Genomic DNA, 17,453 nt, shown 5'->3' on the forward strand with positions numbered 1-17,453 from the left:
GAGAGATACTCCAACGATTCGCCTACAACAAGAGAGAGAGAGAAGCTTTCTCTTTTATTCTTTGCCGGGTACCAAAATCGCTTTCTTCTCGACCGATGGGTACCACCACGTGTGCGAACGCTACTAAAACAGCAGACCGGACGGCAACATACATACATACACATGTACACAAAAAAAGTGCAATTAAAATGCAATCAATCGGCAAAATATGCGTCAGGTGAATTATGTACGCTTACATTGTTATATTCGAAAGATTTTACTTCATAAATCAAACGTGAGATTTGACCTTTCTTTTGCGTCACATACCAATCGTTTCCGACCAAATTAAATATGCCAATTATACACTGCATATCGTAAATATTTATTCTTAAAAAAATGAATGTGCATTTGCATATATGTATATACGTCGCGTAATGACACGCCTATTACGTCGCCGTAATAATGCAAATAATAATTTTCACAGTAGGCGTCAAGTATTCACACAATTCACAAGACTACTAATCAAATTTTTTACTTTTAACCAACAGATACAGCTAGTTCTCAAAATATAAAGAAGCGATCGATCAACATCACCTTTCAAGGACAATTTCGTAGCATCATCACAGTGGAAGTGATGAAACCGCGATGAATAAGACAAGACGACTTGAATATAATATAATCGACATATCAATGCCGCACAAAGTATGTACGAAAGTCGTTAAAATCATATTTTTTATAAGATATCATTAAAAAAAATCAGGTGTGGTCGCCACACGACTTTCTCCATATTTAATCTCACATCAATCGGTTGTTAGAACTGGAAGCGACATAAACAAACCCGATCCGGTTTTATTTATGACGCGTTATTTTTACGCACATATTATACATTCCTCCAAGATTATATATCAAGAAAATATCAAAAAAATCATAATATACCATGGCGATTTTTCCTTATTAATAAATACATTTGAATCAATTGCAACCAATAAATCTTCAACGGTGTGTTTAATCAAATGATGTAATCTGGCGCTAGTTGTTATTATGCACCCAGAAGAGCTATAATGATGTATCGCAGCAGTCATTGTGCATTTCTCGTGATGCATAAAATTAATTAAATAGACACATCTAACTGCGTTTCGATTACATGTTAATGAATCTTATAAACGGGAAGAATATATTCAATAAATAATATTGACATTACTGTACAAATAAAATAGTTGAAAGCCACTGATTGCATAAATTAAGAATGAATTCAAAAATCATAATAAAACGAGATTTTACGTATGTATGTACATATGTACTTGTTCGATATTTGATCAAGTATTTATATTCCGCATTGCGTCATTGTTAATAATAAAAATATAGGTAAGTAATTCGCCCAAAAAAACAAAACAAAAAATATGATAATATAAAACATTTATCAAAATATTTACGTAACACTTACCAAATATTTTTTAAATACGCAAAACAAACTAATTTCGCTTCTGTGAAAGTGTACCGATAGAATCCATTTCACGGAAAGATGAAGATCTCGTACCTGACCATACACTTCCGTTTGCATTCTTGCGAAAATTTCAACCGATTTGTAATAAAAACAGCATATTTTTCAGTAAATAAAATTATACACTATTGAAAACAATCATACAAAATGCGTACTTCAGTGAAAATGGGAAAACAGAAACACTTTTGACTAATGCAAAATTAAACTAAAATTCCACTACATATAGAAGATATGTATGTATGTAGCTTTCCATGTCCATATAAATATCCCATGAATAGAGCTGAACCAATTTTATTATACGTGGATGGCGTGCAGATATGATTTTAAAATCGAAAGTGTCACAGCATTGAACCCGCAGATTTTCGTTGTTTGTTTTTGGTAGTCAAGACCAGATACTCGCAAGCGATTGGCAAACTTTCGTGCCGTCACGCTCATTGTAAATCTCGCCAAATTCAATGCCATCAATACCCATACATATGCTACGAACGAGATGTAAACATACATATCAATTAATTATCAATATCAATCAAAGACGTCTCAAATTTACTTAAAATCGCTTCCAATGCACGTTTTCGAATTTACAAAAATGTTCAAACATACAATATTAAGCTTCGGAATATGTATTACTTAAAATATATCGAAATGAGAAGAGTGTGGGTGCATTCCTCGAGAGTAACTGCACACGGGCCAGTTGCATAATAACGGACAGACCAGTCTTGCAAGTCGTCCCAGAATACTGCCTTGATTCAGCAGCCCCACGCAGACAGCATCAACCACCGTGTTAACAATCACGAAATCAACATACTGCCACACCCTCATATGTAGACAATTTTGTACATATGTACATATATGAAACGCAAACATTTCTTTTGGAGATATAGACAGACGTGTGCAGAAAATAAGTGCAATAGAATCATCTCGATCGTATCATTTGGAATTACGGAAACAATTACAAAATTAAAAATTTGTAATGGTTTTCGCGCATTTCTATAGAAAGTAAATGGCACGATGGCTTCATTCTAACCGATTTCCTTTGAACAAAATTGACCAAAGAATTGAATTTCATCGGAAAATCGACAAATTTACGTGCGAATTTTTGGTATATTTAAAGCCAGTCGTGTCGTTACGTCAATAGGCAATTTAGAGAGGGAAATCAAGTCACGATTTTTCCACTAATATAATGAGTTTTGTTACATACCGATATCTTCCGCGATCACCATTCTATCTGGATATTATGTCATACGAATGCATTGAATAAAATGATCCATGCATACGCATATTTATCGCGACGACACAGTTTCGAATAGGTTTTGCCAACGAAAATTAGTGAATGTATTTTAAATAGACCGTTTTGCTACTTCAGAAAAAAATAATTTTCTATTCGAATGAAAATTTCGTGCAATCCTCATTTTAAATTGATTTACTTTTGCGGTTTTGCATTATCAATCTTGCGGTTTAACAATAACAATCTGTTTAAAATCAAAGTATATATGTACGTACGTACATATGTACTAGGGTTTCTGTATTCCCGGACTTTTTCAATTTCCGGGACACGGGACGGAGCCCGGGATCGTTCCCGGGATAGATTTCAAAAAATGTTGTATATTCCCAAGATTTTTCTAAATCAAATTCCCGGGATTCGAGATAAAATTCCCGGGACACGGGACAACAAAAATTTCGTAAATTCCCGGGAATGTCTGTCCCGGGTCGACCCGGGTCAGAAACCCTAATATGTACATACATATATAGAAGATCTGAGTTTGAAAACATTTTTTTTTTTGAAGATGACCCGAATTGGCTTAGCGTAAAATTTATATGAAAATTCAAGGAAACTTAAATATATATGCAATAAATAAATCCGTGATGCTTTAATTAAACAGATTCACATTGAAAACTAACAGAATTCATTACAAAAATAAATAATAGCATAAATTAACTACTTAAATTTTATTTCTTATTAAAAAACATAGTACTTATTTAAATCCCAGAGCAATGTTTTGTCCTAATTTATAACTTATTATATTTCCTAATCATATAATACTCTAAACTCAAGTGTAGTCGCAATATAAAATTACATACATTCAAACCTCAGATTACACACGTCCACAAGAGCTCCATTCATTTAAAACCAATTTGTAAATTATGATATTAATGTCTGTTGGATTTACAAATTTATACACATATCCGTATGTGTGTATATACCTATATGAATACGTAAAGGGTCTACTTGCGAGACCTAACATGCCTCTATGTACTTGCGTTAGCAATAAAGTCCATTTCAACTTACTAAGTAGTCGATGGCAAAGTGTTTTTCCGGCATGTAAAAAAGGTAAAAATATAATATTTATAGTGTGGTTAGTGGGTGCTGTGGTGCCTATTTTGTGCGTGTTAATTTATGCCTCATGAAATCTGCACAACCGGTCTTCTTGTCTTCATTCTTACCACCACCTACTTCTGCCTACCTTTCCCACAATTTTGTCTCGTACGAATATTCAGACTCTTTCGACACATGATACGCCCAAGGCGTATTACTTTCATTGCGAACGAGAAGCCGACACGATATTATAATAGAATAGAATAAATATAAGAATATCTATCTATGAACATATTTCTGAACGAGAATGTTTAAAAGTACCTTTAATATGAAATGTTATATACATATATATTCGTTACAAAACTAACGGCTTTAGCTCTTCACATTAACACGAAACGTCTCAAACTGCTAATAAAAATTTCGTGCATTATTTTAAACACAATTCTATTAATTAAAATAAAACATTTTCATCAATTCCTGTTAAACTTTTAAATTTTAAGCATCAACACTATTGGCATGATTTAACTATAAAAACCGGTTAAATGTTTCAAATCATTTACTTTCGAAACTAAATCTAAAACAACCAATACACGAATATATGTACATATGTATGTACGTATGCATGTATGTAATTCACATTAAAATCGTAATTTTTTAGTAACTATCCCAACGTATGCGTAAAAGACTGAACCAAATTTGATGTTAAATATATATGTATATATACTTTATATACATAAAAACGATTGTCAAATTTACCTAAAATAAACAAGAAGGTGAGTCTACCAAAAAATTGTCCACCAACACTATTCTCTCAGCTCTTCATATATGAATACATACATAGTAAAACATTAAACCAGCTATCACTAACTCGGTGGTCTCTGACCAAATTCCAAATATGAAAGGTATCTATAATATAACATTAGATTTGACAAATTTGAGCCTTCATTGCCAACAAGATTTTCTTTTTAACACACTCGTAAGTAATTTACCCCCGTTCCAAGACCCTTCTACCAAGGCTATCGATTACACCAAATTCAGACTACGTTTTTTTTTTTATAATATTTACATGGATTATTCAGATAATATCAAAGACTGAACACTGAACCAAGCTTACATATTCTGTGAAATAATCATCCCTTCCGGCGGGTTGATTTCATCAAAACTTTCATAAAATATTGCCAAATTCAGCGTATATGAATATGTATTAACAAATTATTAATCGACGCATTTACGAACCCAAGTGGAAATTAAACATGCAATCACGCGCACATTAAACGCGTATTAAAATTGACAATCTTCACGGCAACAAATACAATTGCGCCAATTCAAAACAGACAATAGCTGTCGCAATGACAATTCGTCGTCGTCGTCATCGTCGTCGTCGTCGAGAGCAACCAAGTATTGTTGCAAAGAAAAATGCAAACCGTGACAGTTGCGAGTGTAGCATTACGACACTGCCGACAAATTCCTACTGACACATCCCACTCGCGCACACACACACTAAATATTATTTTTATTAGTATCTCTATACACCTATGTATACGTAAATAATACAATAATATAATAATACGTTCGACAATGTGAACGGGCCGCTTTAGATATGTACACGTGGACGTCGAGCGGGTTTCGCGTAAAACCCATCGTCGATGTCTCCACGAATTTCGACTCGACCAGCGGTATTTTTACCTGTTGAATAATCTGGAGTGAGTGCCGAATGGCGAGATGGTTGCCGAAGAGGCGGCCTGCACTCGACAGCTACCTATCCAAACACCGAACACCGATCACCGACCACCGTTAAACCGACAACGTACTTCTTATCACTTGCACGCCGAACACTTAACACTCGACATCAACACTCCGATGAAACGTTTGAGCCACTGGGGCTGTTTCGACCCCCTTTGCGGTGTGTCGCGACTCGTGTGGCGCGAGCGCACTCGATCGCCGTCGCGCCGCGTATCCGCGAACACCTTTGAAATTCCAAAGTATTTACCTCACGATGGCAGCCGCGTTCGTGTAGCCATCTCGCCCTCAAACGTTTCGGTTTTGGAGTGTGCGAAAGAGACGACACTGTGTGGATAGGCTGCGGTTGACGCGAGACGAGCGTTCACTTGGCGGCGAGCCCGTTATACAGTGCGCTCGTGAACGAACGCACATTACCATAATCACGGCCGACAGGTAGGTAATGGTATACATGCATATGTATATGTATATTCCTTCGCGCAATCTTTTAACACGTTTACGTCAACTGCGGAAGAACTGTCACGAAGAGCCGAAAATTGTCAGCCTTCCGGCGGATTGCAAGTTTAAGGAAAACTGCCGCAGAAAAGGAGCCATCATACTTTAGAAATTGTACTGTAGCTATGAATCAGCTTAAAGTGGTTCCACGACATAAGATACGCAGATATAAGATCCAACGACAAAAGATCCACTGAAGAATATCCGCCTGATTTCAAATTATGTATAATAATAGAAGTATTCAAAAGTTAAAATGATCTTTGTTATTTATTTATATAATTTTAGCTATTTTGCTCATTTAATACAACTTTCTATTTTCAATCAAATACATTCTTAATTATTTAACTCTAAACTTGTATACATACTAAAGGGGTCTACCCCACGGGATCGAATTAGAAATGCACGAAAAACCAAATATCGGAAGGCAAAGATCGAAAATCGAAAAATTTTAAGTTGAAAGATCAAAAAAAAAGGGTGCATGGTAAACGGTACATACTCACTTAATTTGCGCGAGCAGGATACAACAGGAACAAGAGGAACAGGCTTTTGCTCCCGTATTAATGTGCGCGCGCAGAATACGGGAGGAAAAGCCTGTTCCTCTTGTTCCTGTTGTATCCTGCTCGCGCAAATTAAGTGAGTATGTACCGTTTACCATGCACCCTTTTTTGTGATATTTCAACTTACGATCTTTCGATTTTCGATCTTTGCCTTCCGATATTTGGTTTTTTGTGCATTTCTAATTCGATCCCGTGAGGTGCACCCATGCTAAAGTTATATGCACTGTCTCTGCATTACTGGAGCCTTCTTTTCACATAAACCAAGTCACGACAAAGAAAAACGACATCACAAATGTACATAAGCGGATCACAAATGTACATAAGGGGAGTGCCATGGGTGCTATAGCTATACTAATTTTTCACATTTAAATAAATAATTCACAACAGATTTTGATTTGTATAAATATATTTTAGTTTTTTCTACTTTAATTTTACATAATTGCACGATTGTTTTTGTTACGAACCCTTCAGGTAGATGAACTAAGTTTAATTCAAGATTAAAGTGACCTTTCGCGCTATTATAATCAGTACGAATAATAAGTCCTTACAATTTATGGTTTTTAAGAAGATATTTTTATGTATTATTTATTTATAATTAATATCCCCCCCCCCCCCCTTTAACCATATTCTGGATACGCTAGTTCAAACGTGTAGACGGTCCCACACACGTATCTTTTTGTGCAAGAAGTTTTTATCGCGTAATTGGCCCAACGTGAAGAGCGAGCATTAAAACACAAAAAACAAGCGAAGCTTTCATTGATTTTGTAATAAATAAAATTCAATGTATGTTAATGTAAAAAAATATCTATTATACAGAATTTCAAAATATATATGTATGTGTCTCGTGCAAAAATGCAAGATAGTAAACACCGTGTGCCACTGACAGAATTTACCTGAATAGCGGTAGCGAAGAAGCAGCTGCCTCTTTTGTATTTTTAAGGCACTGGCTCATATCGATGAAAATCTTTCAGACTTGAGAAGAAAATACACTTTTTTGACAAAATTTAAATAATTGAATATTAATAATTGTTTATTATTGGTTCTATTTTCGTTTATTTAAAAATAAATAACAACAACTCATTCTTTTGTTTGGATTTTGTGAAATAAAATAAATTCGAAAATGTCCATTGATAGGTATCATAACTTTTGATTATAATTATTTTAATCACAAAAGTTTTTACGTATTGCCAAAAGATGAATTGTGTAGATATTTATTGTAAAATTTCAATACAATACTACATATATTGATATAAACTATGTACATACATATAGCATATTATTTATTTACTTTTATATGTATAAAAGTTCGCGAAATTTTTAAAAGGTGATATGTGAGCAAATCAGTTTGAGGCTTATTGTCTAAGCATACATACTTACCTAATACCTACATATGTAAATATATATCGTCGGTTAAGTGGCAGTAAGCTTTAAGTCAAAAATTGGCTGTTTCAACCTAATAATGCAACTCAGTAGATTTCAACACGCTCTGTCGTTTTAAAAAACAAGCTGATTCAAAAAAAAAGGTGAAACAAGTAATTTAACGATTTCAATGCGAATTAAGTTAGTTATGTCTTGGCCTATTACTGGAAAAACACTTATTTCAAAAATACTTGTTAATACTTTAATCGAATACTTAAGTGATTAACACATTTCATATAGTGGTATGTTTAATAAATAAAGATTTGTATCACAAAATAGAGAGTTTCAAACTTCTTGATTCGATTTTGTCAGAACAAGGAGTTTTGACTTTAAGCTTTCTGCCACTAAACCGACGATATGTACATACATATATAATCATTTGCACTTTTACAAAGTGTCACCGAAATATTATCAATAATTTAGTTGTTATATGCAAAGGTGAGCGTCAAAATTTAATAGAAAATGGTTTAGTAAATCATCGATTTCCGATCCATTTTCCTAAAACACTAGTTCCTATATTAAGGTCAATGACAAAGTTCCAGAAAACGCAGAACAAAGATGACATAATTTCAGATTCATATAGATATAATTAGTCACCGGAGCCTGAGGGGGCCGTGTATTGTTCAAAGGTTGTAAATGCATTGTTAAAGGTTTGCCGAACAATGGATAGCACTGTGACTATCCTACCTCTAGATATAATACAAACATGCTCATTCGCATACCGAAATTTTATATGTACACATTATATTTTAAATAGAAGCACAAGCTATTTGACACCAGTAAAAAACGCAAGTTCATAGTTTTAAACATGCATAACTTACATAAATCAATACAATTATTTTGTACATTTAAAATTAGTTTGTATGCAATCATTTTGTGGAGACGTTCATTGAATAATAAAAAAATAGGGTTTGATTTTGAAAATCGTCGTAAAGTATAGAAAAACGGCATAACAATTCCAAAATCGTAAAAATATGCCAAACTAAAGTGTCAGATACAACAATTAAAAAATAAGTGCATAATAATAAGGAAACTACAACTAGTATGCAGGCTTCCATAATTTTTTTATCGTATAAGCTGCATCAAATCCTAGTTCATTCATTTTCATAACCGCATTTAAAACATCTACATGTGTTTAGATGAAATATAACTTTGATAAAGTTTTATGCAATTAAACACATTTTTTCGTGGAAATATCTTTTGAAAATATGACGGAACGTAAATTTGTTCATAGTGAATATAATAACAGTATTTTCGAAATTTTGATGCGGTTTCTTGAATGTATACGTGCGTGTGTGCCTACGCTCAGTACTGCAATGGCACGCACGCATACTACTAACAAACCGCATTATATGTAGTTTGAAAAAGGCTGTGCATGGATATCTATTCAGAAAAATGTTATGTCCCCTCTTGACATTAGCCGAGTCGCGACAAAAGGTTGTTAAAAACTTGCACACATGCGAATTTTTTGTATACAAAGTTTTAGTCACAGAGCTAGCGCAGCTATCAAGAGGGGACATTAATATTGTCATGTATATGTATTCTACATATGTAGTTAAATCAAAAATGAGCAGAAGGAATACCAATTAGCGGTCAAATGTTTATGAATTGGTAGACAACTTCAATGCTTCGTCTGGCTGGTTGACTAGATTTTTTTTATATTTTGGCAACAGTAGTACTAACTATAGGTACTAACGGCCACACATCTGCTTAACTATACGCGTTTTTCTTATTAAATAATGAGTATTAAAATTATGAAACAAAAATTTTATTTGTTAATATGATATTATATTCAAAACCAAGTCAAAATTTGATGATTCGGATTATCCGTGTTTTTTAATTATCCGTGCCCTCCCTCCCTAGCATTAGCCAGGATAATTAAGAGTGTACTGTAGATATAAAATTATTGTCATGGTTGTGAATGGTTGGTGTGTAAACCAGCGTATTTAATCGACAGCGTCGTCAACATAACCTACAACCGGACTGTCATAACTGTCACTGCGATTGTCATCGAAGTTTCGCATCTTCATTTATATTTCAATAAACAATGCCAAAAGTTCGTAGAAGCCGAAAATCCCCACCGGAAGGATGGGAACTCATCGAACCCACCTTGGAGGAATTAGAACAAAAAATGAGAGAAGGTTTGTGTCGATTTGTTATTAAGATTTAAATAAAATAGACTATTTTTTGTTTAAACCGTTGTTTAGATTTAAAGGGTATCGCCGTTTTTACTGTTTTATACGTTTTTTCACCGGTAATGCGGATTTAACCTTTAAATTTTGTAGATGCAATGTATGCCAAGTTGAAGGTTAAGAATTTGGGATGCGCACTTTATTATTAATTTGTTATATATACTTTAATTATTGGATATGCACTTTTAACTTCCCAAAAATGATTTTCAATAGTGTCTTCTATATTTTCCTATTATATATGTGGGATTTTTATACATCTAATATTTAAATAAAACGACTTTTGTTCCTAACAGTCTATAAAAATGGAATTGCTTTACAATCTTACATCACAATGTAAATTTAATAAAAAATCGCGATTTGTGTATGCGCAGGTGTAACGGAAAGTTCGTTTATTTTTTAATTTTTATTAAAAAAAATTTGATATCTAATGATTAATTTAGTGTATATCGCTTGTTATGAAAACTTACTTATCTTCTACCAGGCACTTCTAAAATTATTCTTTTGTGGAAAACTGTTAATTTATTTCATCTCAAAAACATTTTCATAAGTTCTACTTTGACATAAACGTTGTATTGAATATAACCCTTGAGTGACTTAGTGACTTAGATTATTCCTTTTGATCCAACTATAATTGACAATTTGTTATTTAATAACAGTATTATGTACTAGTTTTAATGTTGTATTTTAAATTTCAGCTGAAACAGAACCTCACGAAGGCAAGCGAAAACAGGAATCACTCTGGCCAATTTTTAAAATCCACTTCCAGAAGTCGAGATACATTTACGACTTATTTTATCGACGCAAAGCAATTAGCCGAGATTTATATGATTATTGTTTAAAAGAAAAGATAGCAGACGGAAACCTTATAGCCAAGTGGAAAAAATCAGGATATGAAAACTTGTGCTGTTTAAGATGTATACAGACTAGAGACACAAACTTTGGTACTAATTGCATATGTCGAGTACCCAAAAGCAAATTGGAAGAAGGAAGAATCGTGGAATGCGTGCATTGTGGGTGTCGTGGATGTTCCGGATAAGATTTTCTAGATAACTGAACAATTAAATAATTTAAGAATCGCTTTATTTACTGAAAAACGAGCTATTTAATAAATGTCATTTGATAATTTCTCTTAAGCCTAATTTAAAACTCCCAATAGTCTACAAGAATGTTTATGTATGTATCATATATTTGTAATTTTATTATTTAAAGATCACACTGTACTACTCAAATATCTTTACTTTAATGTGAAATTACGAAATTTTGTACTTTTAATTGATTAAGAACTAATAAATCGTAAATTTGAATTTGTGTATATTAATTAATTTCTTAAATATTTATAATCAACCGACAATCACAAATTTGATAAAAAATAAATAATAATGAAAAGATTAGTTGCTTTATAATATTTATTATAATATAAAAATATGAGTTCTGTTCTCAAAACAGTTAGATATCTAACATAATGTTTTTTTTTTCTTACCAAACTATTTTATGGATGTTTAAATTTACATATACATGTATGTATTTTTAACAAATGTCAATTTCTTTCCATATGATTCAATCAAAGTAAATTAAGTGGTAAATTTGTAATACGCAAATGCATTCTTATATTAATTAGTGAGAAAATAAATTCCAATTGAATCAAGTAATAACTAATTATGAATTAAACAATTAAATTTCTTCGTAAAAGTACTACATGGATAATTTTTTTTAAATCTATTAACAAAAGAAACACCTGTTCCAAAAATTGACTTTCAGAACCCATGCAGAGAGGACAGTCCATCGTTCCTAGTTCGGGGTTCAGCATTCTTAGTCAGGTATGGTCTTATTAGCAATAACGCACACAGCAAACAGTCAGATCGCAGTGGTCCGACTACCGACCGGCGATCTGACAGTCCGAATGCTGAACTTGGAACGGCGGATTGTCCTCTGACTGCCTGAGCTGTCAAGGTGCTGAAAAAAACAAGTTATATAAAACCAAAAACAAATATAAATACATACATATATACGTACATATGTTTATTGTGAGACAAACAGTACACTTATAATTATCAAAGAATTATATCATTATTATACCTTAAATCTAAACTTTTTGCAGTCGATAAACTACAGTATTTAAATACTTAAGGTTTTAGAAGGTATACATAATTACCTATTAAAGTAAAACTAAAAAATAATGTATCTTGTACTCCGACAAGATTAAGGGGAAAAAATGAGATCGATAAACAAAAGCATAACCCAAATTTTATCATTGAAATAGCTTCATTTGATAATTGGAATCACACAAACATTATATGACTATAATAATAAAGTAGAACGTCTCTTTATAAGCAAAAATGTATCTACATACATATTTATTTATTTCAGAGTAGGGATAAATAACAATTAAATGTTAAAACTGAATATACAGAAAGCAATTCTGAATACCCAGACTACTTTCAGTTTGCATAGTAATTTCTAACATATTTTCGAATTTATCACATGTAGGTAAATATTATATTAGATGAGTTGTGTTTTTATCTTACGAAAGCGCAGTTTGCAGATTTGAAAAATATGGGAAAGAAATGTGAACATTGGAACTGCAATTCTGTGTAATCTAATAATTATAAGGGGAAAAAAGCGCCTTTTTTACTTGTAAAAATTATGGGGATATGCCATCATGAGATAAAAACTTTGTACATAACGGTTAACGGTTATTGACTTTGATGATATTATTTTTCAAGTCATTGATAGCCTGAAAAAAGTCTAAATGAAAGTCAATTTGTTGTGGTCTAATTCAATTTTGTTGCTTATATTTAATATTAGACTTATATCAAACGTTGCGTATACATAATAGGAACAATAGTTATCAATGGTAATATTTATGTACGTACTTCGATTAAACCAAAGCAGTTTTTTTATTAAATTCTCTTTCGAGTTCTATGATTAAATCTTTAAAAACCATTGGATTGAGATTTTTTGCAAGTTGATTTAATAAAAACCAGTCTCCAACGTTAAATTTCGCAACAAGATTCAATATTTGAAATCTAGACAACAAACGAGTTTGACCAAGAATTGAATATGATCTTGCACAAGGACAACTAAATGCAATAATCCTATACAGGACAGCTATGGCTGACAAAATTGCCAATATAATAAACCAGAACCACAACAAGGCAAATATTTTTTCATTTATGATATTCAGCGGAAGTATGCAAAGCAAATCAAGATTCTGTAGAGTTCCCGAACTTCCGAAAGACTTGAACGAACATTTTGTTACTTTGGGAAAAGCAAATGCCATTGGATCATCACTTCCTGCGATGTCTGGATGATAAAAGAATGAGGCTACAGCTGGTCCATAATCATTGAAAGTGCCACCGAGAAATGAATCCAATACAAATATTTGGAATACCTAAAATATTTTAGTTAACTTATAATAGATACTAGTGTATGTACAAAAAAACTTACATAATTAATGTTTACTTACGACATTGAGGAAGTTTAGTAGTTCACAAAGTGCAAATCGGAAAGCATAGAAATTGTGACCGTTCATATCGATGAAATATTGCACAAGATTGCGTTTACGGATATCATTCCACGTATCAGGGCCCAATAATGCAGTATCTGAAAACATAAAATAACATATGATAAATATATTTCACTTTTTTGCTAGATCCCAATATAATTAATATAAATTAAATATTTTTATAACATCTGTATTCAATTAACTTTGGGGCTTACCCCCCCCCCCCCCAAATTTATTATTTTTGCTCTGTTTTTGATAGAAAATTATATACAATTTTATAAATTATGCCAGGGAACTGTTGAAACAAATAAATAACTAAACCATCACACATCGACAAATAGATTTGTTAATAACCTAGTTCGTTAGTCAACGATGCCAATCTTCCACCTTCCAATATTCTCCATATGTAATTTGGAATATAAAACATAATAGCTTGTATGAGAAGTAATATGCAAACCCACTGATAATACATATAATAAACTTCTTCGTCATGTTTTGTGTGTGGGCCAACACCCATAGAAACAGCATTCTTTCCGACTATTTTAGCTGAAAATACAACACAGTATATATCATTCTATTAAATAAAACGGTATTACATTATAACTAGAATTGCACATCGGTAACTGACGATTTACAGAATTTCGTAGTGTATAAGTTCCGTGTATCCAACAGTAAGCATTTAAAGCATCTGTAAGCTTTTCTTTATCCGATATACATTTAATGGGCTCTCCGAAAAATTGTTTTGAAGAGACAAGTATAGCTGACACTAGAAGAATGCTGACTGTGACTTTGGAATGAAGTTGAAATACACTGTTGTCCAATGTAATATTGCGAAACTTATTTATCATGCTAATAGGTTTATAGACTGAAAGTATGTCTGCCATCTTCTGAAATAAAAAGAAAAGATCAGTACAATACAAAACTTTCCAAGTACATAATATATTGATAACGAAAAAGTTTTCAGATAAGGTTACGGTTCTAATGGGCAATGTCAAAGTTCACTAGTCAACTATGCGAAAAAAGTTTATTGAAAATAGCAGTGAAGTTAATGAATCGCAATTGTTTTAGATTATAGACTAAATGAAAAGCTAAAACTTACGGTTGAAGCACAAAACTTGACCGAAATTTAAGAGAACGTTGCAAACTCACACCCTACCGACACGCGCTCAACTGCCATATAATTGTGCACCCACTTACAATGCAAATATAAACGAAAGTGCGCATTTCGAAAAAAAAAATCTTTTTTGAGATGTCCTAGATATAAATAGGCCGCTGCATTATTTGATGTCCGATTTCTATGAGCACGGGAAAGAGAAAAAAAAAATTGATTGAATATGTACATAGTTTAAAATAAAGAATTCCATCGAAATTTTACCACATATACGTATAAAACTCGTAGTACTGTAATGTGGGAGCATTATGGGGATTATCCGCTGTCGAAGTGCATTCGGGGGTTAAGAATGGAGACCTCCGAATTGGTCTAACGGGACACAGTAAGTGGCTGGTAGGATTCTCAGAATCCGGACGAGACTATGTGCCTGAGAGCGTGAGGGCGAAAGCACACAGCGATGAACGGCACATCGTGTGCATGGCTACCCGCCGTGGGTGGTCTCCTACATTTCTTCAAATATGGGGTACAACTTTATTTATTTATTTTTACATATATACCAGGAAGGCCTTACAGGTAAATCCCAATGCGCCTTCCTGGCCAATTACAAATACAAATGCAGCATTTTTATTAGTCGTTGAATTACGAGACACTGAAAAACTCGCAAATTAACGAGACATCTATGAATTGTACATAAATTTTATTGTACATCAATCATACTTCAAATAGTGGTGACATACATAGTAGGTAGGATTTTTAGCCATTTTTTTTCCGGGAACCGTTTCAACAATGAAATCAGAGAAAATTGGCAAACTCTGATAGGAAACGATCAACCTGGAGTCACAAATCCAGGTCTGACCAACAGCATACTCTGAAAAATACATTTTCATTCGAGGCCCGGGTCCAGGGATCGAACCCCAGCGCCTCTCGACACTAAGCAGAAGCTTAACGACCGAGCTATGCTGCTGAATCGATCACTGTCAAGCAAGGATAAATACAAGGATACAATTTTACCGAAAACAGCCCAGAGGGTCATTTTAAGGTGGGCATTCTTGGCGTTCCATGAATATGTGAAAGGCACGGCCCATTTTTTTCGCATGTTTGAAAGTATCTAAAAAAAAACCACGTGCCACGTGCACCGCTATGTGTTTTCGCCCTGATACTGTAAAACTACGTACCTAAACAATGGATAAATAAATGGATCGGGGAAGTTGTGGTGGGTGACTTGCCCTGTAAAAGGAGGTATACTTGGTACAGCAATTATATTGGAAAAGGCGTTGACTGCACGTGGATCTCCTGAATCACCCAATAAATGTTGTAAAGCGACTTTGGCCTTTTATTTGAATCCTCAACCCGCCCCTACGTAATAGTACTTATCCTATTCAGATAAATTACATTTCTCACTGTGAATTATTGCAGCATTTCCTCTATCCACACTGCGTATTTTGTGCTTAAAGGATTCGTTTTTATTTTTCAGTAAAGTTGCTTTCAAACAATAGATAATTTTCTTGATAATTCGACAGTCGCTGTACCTATCTTGATGTTGGCCAAATTGCGACAAAACCAAACGTGTAGGCGGTGCGCATCTTCCCCGAAGTTTTTGTCACGGAGTTGGCCCAACGTCAAGAGCGAGCATTACGTAATTACGACCAGTATTTTATCTGGTTAGGGGGGAAAGGGGTGGTGCTCATGGATTTTTTTTTGCAAATTCAACATTCTCCATATTTTTGAATTGCAATTACATTTTCACTCGATATACGCATATAAAATTCAGCTGAAATTTAATTTTAACTTATTTATTTGCACATTTTATTTAAAACATTTGACATGGTGAAATAAATAAAAATTTCAAAAGGTTTTTAAAATAATAGCCAATATGTGAAAAAAATCGGTCTCCCTCACGGGACCGAAAGTGAAACGCCCGTAAAATTATCTCTCTTTTTGTCATACAGCCTTGTTTAATGTGCGCGCGCAGAATACGGGAGGAAAAGCCCGTTCCTCTTGTTCCTGTTGTATCCTGCTCGCGCAAATTAAGTGAGGATGTACGACGGGGGGAGAGACCCTTTTTTTGATCTTCCGACTTAAGATCTTTCGATTTTCAATCTTTGCCTTCCGATATTTGCGTTTTCGGGCGTTTCACTTTCGGTCCCGTGAGGTAGACCCGAAAAATATATGTACATATATACACATACACAACGTCCATTCGTCCGTATGTCTTTAGAAACAATAACAATTATATGGTGAAAAATAATTTTCATTTCAATTTCAAATGATTAGATTTTAAATTAAAAACTGCAAAAGCCAAAAATCTGTAAAAATTAGAACTTTTTTTAATCGCGAGAGTAAGCTAACAAAAATTATTTTCATATTCAAATTCAGTGAGTTAAACTTAGTAAAAATTGATGTTTCCGCTCCGATATTTTTTTTTTTGTTGCTCAATGTAATTATTATTATTTTTTATATTTTAGTAAATAAGAAATAAGAAATGTAACGCTACGTCTTCTTCGTCATCCCTTCAGGCCAGCAATGCCAATAGATATGTTGGTATCACGCTGCTGACCCCCACTCCCCGGACGTTGATTTCCTTGCGCGCGAGAAGAGACCAGGCGATCCCTTCTCTTGAGACTTCCTCGAGGTCAGTTC

At 33.5% G+C, this 17,453-nt stretch overlaps 3 protein-coding genes across 3 annotated transcripts in view; 1 reads left to right on the forward strand and 2 right to left on the reverse strand.

The window, feature by feature from the left end:
• Positions 1-5,753, reverse strand: part of Myo10A (unconventional myosin 10A) — an 82,385-nt gene extending 76,632 nt beyond the window's left edge. Inside the window, exon 1 of the mRNA XM_077443151.1 lies at positions 5,481-5,753. The gene's annotated coding sequence lies outside the window, so the exon portion shown is untranslated. The remainder of the gene's footprint in view (positions 1-5,480) is intronic.
• A 4,184-nt stretch (positions 5,754-9,937) lies between these two features.
• Positions 9,938-11,503, forward strand: l(1)10Bb (BUD31-like protein). Its single transcript, XM_077442169.1, has 2 exons — positions 9,938-10,146; positions 10,893-11,503. Exons 1-2 carry the CDS (start codon positions 10,053-10,055, stop codon positions 11,231-11,233), a joined length of 435 nt encoding a protein of 144 aa, XP_077298295.1. The 5' UTR covers positions 9,938-10,052; the 3' UTR covers positions 11,234-11,503.
• Positions 11,504-11,675: 172 nt separating this feature from the next.
• LOC143920064 (innexin inx2-like) lies at positions 11,676-14,864 on the reverse strand. Its single transcript, XM_077442754.1, has 5 exons — positions 14,798-14,864; positions 14,331-14,589; positions 14,057-14,248; positions 13,664-13,800; positions 11,676-13,588 (listed from the first exon to the last, which is right to left on the reverse strand). The coding sequence occupies exons 2-5, from the start codon at positions 14,584-14,586 to the stop codon at positions 13,076-13,078; spliced, it is 1,098 nt and encodes a 365-aa protein (XP_077298880.1). The 5' UTR covers positions 14,587-14,589; positions 14,798-14,864; the 3' UTR covers positions 11,676-13,075.
• Positions 14,865-17,453: the final 2,589 nt, after the last annotated feature.

Source organism: Arctopsyche grandis, chromosome 12 (assembly GCF_051622035.1).
Source record: "Arctopsyche grandis isolate Sample6627 chromosome 12, ASM5162203v2, whole genome shotgun sequence".
In the NCBI taxonomy this organism is placed as follows: Eukaryota; Metazoa; Arthropoda; class Insecta; order Trichoptera; family Hydropsychidae; genus Arctopsyche; species Arctopsyche grandis.